The 8,409-nt window shown below is 32.9% G+C and overlaps 1 protein-coding gene across 2 annotated transcripts; it reads left to right on the forward strand.

Moving 5' to 3' along the window:
- Positions 1 to 355: 355 nt before the first annotated feature.
- On the forward strand, positions 356 to 8,409 carry LOC120216010 (ethylene-responsive transcription factor ERF119-like). 2 transcript variants are annotated; one of them, XM_039213532.1, is made up of 2 exons: positions 356 to 795; positions 894 to 2,435. In XM_039213532.1, exon 2 carries the CDS (start codon positions 1,111 to 1,113, stop codon positions 2,125 to 2,127), a length of 1,017 nt encoding a protein of 338 aa, XP_039069463.1. In that variant the 5' UTR covers positions 356 to 795; positions 894 to 1,110; the 3' UTR covers positions 2,128 to 2,435. The 2 variants fall into 2 exon arrangements, with proteins under 2 accessions (XP_039069463.1, XP_039069462.1); XM_039213531.1 differs by lacking the exon at positions 356 to 795 and adding an exon at positions 8,400 to 8,409 and having other exon boundaries at positions 817 to 2,164.

The raw sequence follows: 8,409 nt of genomic DNA on the forward strand, positions 1-8,409 counted from the left end.
ATATTATATAAATTCTCTTTAATGCCGATTTTAGACTGCTGGGCGTGGTAAAAGGGTGAATGGCCTTGGAAGAAAAACAGAGCAGCCGTAGCGGAAGAAGAAAAAGAGAAAGCGACATCAAAGATTTGAATAAGATTCGAAGAAAATCCAGATTCAGTCCACACCCACTGCAGAGAGAAAGAGGGTAATGGGAAATTAATAATATTATTTTTCCGGACTTTTCTTAGGGAAATGGAAATAGGGTTTTGGGTTTTTGGGTTCAATATTTAATTCATTATTTTTTCTTCCATTTAGATTTGTGTTAACCTCGTTGATCGGTAATTTTTCACACGGTTTTTTCACTGTGGCGGTGTCTCTCACCTCGAGGCCTATATTACTGTTCGCAGCGATGAGATATGGCTTGTTGTTGCTGGATTTTTGTTAGATTGTAGAGAGAGAGAGAGAGAGAGATCATAGCCATATATTTCTAATCCCTTTTTTTTTCTATCAGATCTATTAGCATCTAAGGCGAAGAAGACGCTTTGTTGTGAGCGTTTCTCTCTTCGGTGGTGGTTTCCGTTGCCCTGTCCAGAGCACTAAAGGGAGGCTGATCAGTAGATTTATGTCGGCTGAGTTTGATTTGGCTTCGAGTGGGGCTCAGTTGCAGCTCTGTTTATCTTTTTCTTCTTCAACTACTATCTGTGCACAGTTGTTCTTCACCGCTTTGTTGGCCGTTTCTTGCATGATTCTCTGCTTCTCAAGGCAGAGACTGAATCTCGTGTTCCCGGCGGTTTCGATGCGTTTGAGATCGAAAAAGTAGGTCAAAACATTAAAACTCATGTGATAGATTTTTCATCTGAATATGTTTTTTGTTCTGGGTTTTGATGTCGGGTTGTTTTGTTTTTCGTTTGCAGGCCTTGTTTCGGATTTGAGTGTATTGGAGGTTTCCATATAAAACAACGATTTTTCTATCTTCTCTTATTTTTTAGAGGGGCTCGTACTTGATTTTGCTTTGAGAGTCTTGAGAAATTTTGTACACCCTTTTTCCCCTTGATTTTGTTTTCATAGTTTGTCCACTGCTTTGGGGGGGGGGGTTAGCTCGAGTTTTACCCAGTTTTGTTTCCAGAAAAAATGTTGAACCATCGAAAACAAACCATGAATCCAAGTAAATCCTGCAAAAAGACCAAGAAAACCGAATCTACCATTGCTGAAGAAGCCCAAATGATCCGAAAAGTTCGAGTCATCTTCCATGATCCGTATGCGACTGATTCGTCTTCAAGTGAAGATGAATCAGAGGAAACTAGAAAAGTTCCGAAGGGAAGGCGATTTGTTCGAGAAATCAGAGTTCCTAGTTTGGGCTTTGGTTCACCAGCAAAGCCCCTTGAATCCGAGACTTCTTCTCAAGACAGTAATTCTAAAACCCCGACCAGCAGGAAAAGGGTTATGGCCAAACCCCTCGAAGACAAGAAGTCTAAGGTTGCTAAAACGAGGAAACCTGTTGGCGTTCGTCAAAGGAAGTGGGGCAAGTGGGCTGCTGAAATCCGGCATCCACTGAAGAAAACCAGGATTTGGTTGGGTACTTACGACACTCTTGAAGAAGCAGCCAAGGCTTATGATGCTAAAAAGCTTGAATTCGAGTCTCTTGCCGTTTCTGCAGATTCCATTTCGTCCGAGAAAACCAATGACCTTTCATGCTCCGTCGCTGCTTCTGACAACACTACTGCCTCTACTTCTGAGGAGTCTGATGGCCCTTTGTCGCATACTTCTCCATCGGTGCTCGAGGTGGATGCTTCCTCTTCTGTTTCAGTCTCGAACAACAACGATGATTGTGGTGATACCAACAAAGAGATGTTCGATGTGAGCTTCGCTGATATACCAATACCTGATCTCTGTTTCATCGGTGATCCATTGCTGTCTGGTTCAGTTGACCAAGAGCTAAACATAGACGCCGAAGCTGGTGATTTTCTGTTTGTCAACGATTTTGGAATGATGCTGGAGGATTACTGCAGCATCGAAGACCTAAGTATTTGCGGTATTGGAGCCGACGAGCCCAGTGATCTACCCGATTGTGATTTCAGCACCGATGACATTCTTTTCGATGAAGTTGCCGATGAAGTTGCCGCCCCCCTCAACATAGCTTGCCCATAAGTTTTGCAGTTAGAAAATTTAGTATTTTAAGCGTTATCTGTGGATCTCTGGGACTCTCCAAGATGAATTCTTAGTGATGTTTTTTTGAGTGAGTTCGTAAAAAAACTGTGTTTTGCCGAGTCAAAAATGAAATGAGTCCGAGTCATTCCCTTGGGTTTTCTTGTGCTGTAGAGCCGTCCTGAGGGATTAATCTATATCTGGTAGGGTGCTTGATCTTCCAAGCACCATTGATACTGTGTTTTCTAGCGCTCATTTTCATATTGATGGAACTAAGTTTTGTTATTTGGTATAATTTTTGATTTGATTTACTCCATAGTTTGATAATTTTTGTTACATGGATCTGCCTGTTGAAAATAAAGCTTGAAGAATAGTATATATTCTTTGGACCATTCATTGTGGAAAGGGGGAAGTTTGGGCTGAAAATTACATACACCTAATGCTTCGATTCAAAGGAAATGGCTGCTGCTTATTATTCCCCTCTGGAGTGTGGAGTGGGAAGCAAAGTTGTGGAGTAATTCTATAAATAGACCATTGGGAAGTCAAGTACACTAGTAGATTGTGCTAGGATGTCTAAATACAAATGTATCAACATTGAATGATAATTAAATATGTATGTATGTATCATGACCATTTCAATATCAAAGAGCAAGTGACCCAAATTTTTTGTACACGCCATAAGATTATGCTTAACGTTTAAGCCTTGGTGGAATGTCTTAGACGTATGATTGTGTTTACTAGAAAGAGTTGCAGGGACCATAATGGCGTCGATTAACGAAATATCGTATAAAAAATGCATGTACTATATTAAATATTTGATAAAATTATTGTACCCGGTGTGATATTATACCTTTGTTAATAGATTTTCTTTTGAACTTTAAATTAAATATTGAATACTGATTGTGAGTTCGGTAGACGTCTCTTTAATGCTCCCTTCTCCTATTATTTATTCGGTTTTTGCCTTTGGAAATATCCATTTGATGGTAACCGTTAGTGTTCTTATTCTGAACGACTTTTCTCTCTTTAAACTGGGGACTGGGACAAGGCTAAATTCAAAATTTATATTATGGAAGTTAAAAAGTAAATTATATTTTTAATTTCCTCTTTATATTATGAAAATTAAAAAGTGAATTATATCATTTTAGTTTGTTATTTATACAGTATAAAAGTTAAATTCTCTCAAACTAAATATACAAATTAATTTCTAAGTAAGGAGAAGACGGATCATGCAGTTACAAGAAGTTCTTCGGTTTAAATAATATTAACCGATAAATATTTAACTGATTTTATATAAAATAAAATTTAATTGTCCGTCAGAATATATATATAAGACGTAGCCCATCACATGTTTTGTAGTGAGACCAGAATCTGATTAGGACGTGAACAAATGAAATGTTTTTAATTAATTATAAAATTAGAGAAAATAATTTGGTTTTGTTTTAATTTCCCTGATCGCAGCCCCTTGTCTTGTGGGGCCGCGTGCACATATTGCCCCACTTCCCATCTTTAAAGTCAACGGCTCTCCATTTTAAAATAAACGCAATACAAATCTTGGTTTTTCGGTTATGTTGTATGTACTATAATCTTAATATACAATTAATAAAATATGTTATTAGAAATATTATTATATTTTTAATATTTTTAATAAAGTTTTATTTAAAATATTAGTTTTTTTTTATTGAAAATGTTATTATTGGGGGTTATTTAAATTTTTTAATATTTCTGGTAAAATACTACTTAAAATATTATTTTTCTACAAAAAATATTAATATTAGGTTTTACTGGAAATTAGTTAGCGAAAATAATATTTTTGATAAAAAAAATAATATTTTAGGTAACGTTTTACTGGAAATATTAAAAAAAAATATTTTCGATAGCACATTTTTTTAACCGTATTTTAAGATTACCATATAACGAAACTAACTTTTTTTTCTTCTGTTTTCTTAATTTTAAGAACTTTGGATATTGTATATTTTCTCTCTTGAGTTTTTTGTTTTATATGAAATAATTATACGATAATATTTATTTAAAATATTTATTAATTATTGAATATATATATATATATATAATTGATTCAATTCAAGATCTTTATAATAATTAAAATCACTTGATTAGTTATTTCCTCTTAAAATACTTTTATAATAATTTATTTATAATATATATATATAATATTTCATTTTATACATTATCGATAAAGTAAATGATGATATATCATCAAAATTTATTAAAATTGATTTTTATATAATTTTATTTTAATTAGGCGAAATTAAGTCCACATGGTCTGTAAAAGAGACGATTATGAAATCTATTAGAGTAGGTTTTGGAAGTATGCCTATTTTCAATATTTTTCATTTTTCACTCCAACTCAGTGATTAAAGAAAGTTCAATATCTTTAAGATTATGATGTACGGGCATGATATTTATGGAAGTATTTAAAAATTATTGCCCAATGATTAAAAGATATATAATTATTTATAGAGATATGATGTCGATATTTATAAAGATATTTGAGGGCTTAAAGTCTTTTAAATAAATAACATCTTATAATTAGGGATGTATATGAGACTTGAACCCGATGAGTTTCGCCTTGATTCGAATTGATCGAGTCGGATTTTTTTAAATTTTGTGGTCGGGTCGGGTTTAAGGTGAAAAATACTCGACCCGAAAAAATATATAATTTTACCTTATATATTTAAGAATAATTACAATAATACCTCTCTATATATTATTTTTTCAATTAAGTCACTATTTTTATTAAATAAAAATATTTTTTATTATTTCGAGTCAGGTTGGGTTTTTAAGTAATATATCGGGTCAGGTCAGGTGAAAACTTATTTTGGTCGGATCCCGTGTGAAAGACTCCTTGTTCTCGAGTAGGGTCGGGTGGATCAAAAACCCGACCCAACCTAACCCATGACCATCCCTACTTAGAAGGTCAAACTAATGAAAATATTTTATTTATTTTTATATCCGGTTTCCGATTAGTTTAAAGCAAGACATTTTTAATTAATAACATGAAGAAGACTTGCGTTAGTGGGATTAAACAATTAGAACAAAATTAAAGCAGTTGATGCCACTGCTGAGTATATCTGTTAACCCAATAATAATTTCAACGGCGAAGATTATAAGTTGGTTGAGTAGGTTGTAAGCAATGGCACATAGGCAGGCATTGGGTTGCTTTTAGTTAAGCAATTGACTCAAGACTCAACTTATTCAAGACTACAATTTTAAAAAGATCTAATTGTGTAAAAAGCAAAAAATATTACCAAGCTATGTTAAAATATTTCTTGTTATTAAATTTTGGAGTTATAAAATCATCATTGGATTTTTTGATTTATTATAAAATGATCACTATATATTATATGAATTTCATAAATTTAAAGATCGTTTTGTAATTGCTTGACCAATTTTAATGATTATTTTTTATTAATTTGATCAATATAATCTTTTAAAGATAAATAATAGGGGATATATGTGTTGTTCGTTTGATTAGCTACAAGGACTAGGCCCAATCTGAATTGACAAAGTTAGACCTAATTGTTTTAGGCTTAATACCCAAACAATCCCTGGTCAAGCAATTACAAAGCCCAAAATAGATGACTACGTCACATTGGAAAAGGAAAGCCCAAGCTTGAATTCACCTCCCCCCTTTTCTCCATTTTATGGAATATTTAAAAGGGTAAAGTATATGAATGTTCCTTCAACTATAGGATACTATTTTATTAAGTCCATCGACCATCAAAAGTTACAAAATGGTCACTTGACTATTATTTTGTTCCAAACTCGTCCTTTTCTATTAAAAAAATTGACAATATTATGAGCTGAATGTTAAGCAGCTGACTGCAATATGATAAAATATGATCCCAGAATCTCAAACGACTATCACATCTCAATCATCACGTTAATGCCCAACTTAGACAATCGTCAAAATTTTAACGGAAAATGATGAGTTTGAAACACAATGAATAGTCGGTTGACCATTTTGCAACTTTTGATAGTTGAGGGACTCAACAAAGCAACATTCTATCAGCAGAGGACAATTTTGTAACTTTTAATGGTCGATGGACTTAATAAAATAGTACTCTATAGTCGAAGAATGTACTTTATTTAAAATTAAGGTAATTATATAAATATTATCAAATGTCTTTTATTTTTTATATTGTTTGTAAAGATAAAAACTTACACCATTAATGTGTCAAATATTAATTCTTAAATTTAAAGTATAGAAGCTTTAAGATGTTTAATTGCTTATAAAGACCTGTTAACCGAATTTTGTATTGAAAAGTAAAGCTATGGGGGAGTAATTATGGTTCATGAATTCCCACCTGGTCGGTTCTCTTTAGTTTGTTCTTTGGACAACATATGACATGATCTAAAGTTTTCTAGTGGGAAAAAGAAGAGAAAAAAAAGAAGTAAGATTCTTTGGAGAAGAGTCCCAGTGAGAAGCTGCAACTGTGGTTCTATTCAAAACTTTAAAAGGTAGGCAAGAATGAAACTTTTGACTTTTGCCCTATTTAGGCATTTTAACTACTCAACTATGAATAAACCAATTTATCTCATTGGTTAAAGAAATTGTTGTTGTTCTTAAAGGTAACGGGTTTGAACACCGACGATTGCAGCAGTGTGATTGAACGTTCATAGTCAAATAGTTGAGAGTATTTGGAACATATAATACTTTATAATAACTTTAGATTATTCAAAAAGGAAAAAACTACTCAACTATACATTTTATCAATGTCCTTTTCAACATTATAACATTTTTAGACCAATTTGTGAATGGACAAAATTGTTTGGACTAGATTGTAACAACGTGCAAAGTGCATTCGAAGATCATTTCATAAGGCTAGTCTTATAATATTGGAGGAATGGATCATTTCATCTATAGATAACCTGCTAAAGTGCAAGACTGCCTCTGCTTTTACTAGGCTTTCTAGGAACCAAAGCTGTTTATACTAAAGACTTCTATTTTGTTGTGTTGAATTGAACCTAAATTGAGGCTAAACGCATCCAATGCTAGAAAACAATGGGTTTCCTTTTGCCCTCCATACTTTTCGAGGCATTGTTGCTTAGGAGTTTTGTATTCTCTTTCTTTTGACATATAATATATATATTATATTATACGTAGATAGTGACAACAGATAACAATAATAATATTGTGAACTTATCAAGTGGACCTTATGATATATATATATATATTATATTCTCTAGGGTTTTAGAAGCCTTTTCGGACCTCATCGCGTGGACTTGTCATATCCCACTTATGTTTTGTTGATGATATGATGATTCTTTTTGCTGAAGCTTCAATCGATCAACTAAATATTATTCGAGAGGTTCTGGGAGAGTATTGTTTGGTCTCGGGTCACAAACTGATTGTTATCAATATGACAATGTTCTTCTCCAGGAATGTCCCTAGCGAGACACGGGCGTTGCTGAGTAATGGCTTTGGTTTTGCGGAGGTTATTGATCTCCGTAAGTATCTTGGGGTCCTCGTGTTAGACTCAAACCATAAATAAATATAAAACACTAACCATGATCTAATCATGCCAAACCATTAAAAATAAAATAAATATTAAATTTGCGGAAACGTACCTGAATCCATTGTTGAAGATTACCTAGAAGGTTGAGATCTTGGAGATTGTCTTCCAGTTGTGATCTTCCAAGAAGATAGAATTCCCTTGAGTATAAACTCTCAGACGAGGATAAGAGAAAATACGAGATATCTATTTCTTGGGGACTATAACCCCTTTATATAATTGATTGAATTAATTATTGTATGTACTTATGACTCTGCCCCTTATCAAATTATAAATACAACTTTAATATCTACACTTTTATTTCCATGATACTTCTAATACCTTATGACTTTATAACATAATTGGTCACTTAATTTATTCATATTTTATGACAGCAATATACATTATAAATATGTGTCCATAATTATGAATTTTAATATAAGTCCCCCACTTGGGCAACATATGTTTCGTGATAAATGTATAACCTTATGAGCTCAAAATTTGTTATCATGCAATAGATATTCTATAATAATCTCATCCATCAACTATATCCGTATAAGATAAAAACGGTCTTTGTCATATTTATCATGACTAGACCCATCAATGGTCACGTACACAAACACAGTCAAATGACATAGATTAATAATAGAGTGTAGCATGGAAATTATGTGCAATGTGAACCACACATGTCTATTTCCAACTGGTCATCTTTAAATATCAGTGAGATCAAAATTTATTAAAACTAGAGTGGATAAACCAAACAAACTTTATT

The sequence above is a fragment of the Hibiscus syriacus genome, unplaced genomic scaffold, assembly GCF_006381635.1.
Source record: "Hibiscus syriacus cultivar Baekdansim isolate YM2019G1 unplaced genomic scaffold, ASM638163v2 tig00110156_pilon, whole genome shotgun sequence".
Classification (NCBI taxonomy): domain Eukaryota; kingdom Viridiplantae; phylum Streptophyta; class Magnoliopsida; order Malvales; family Malvaceae; genus Hibiscus; species Hibiscus syriacus.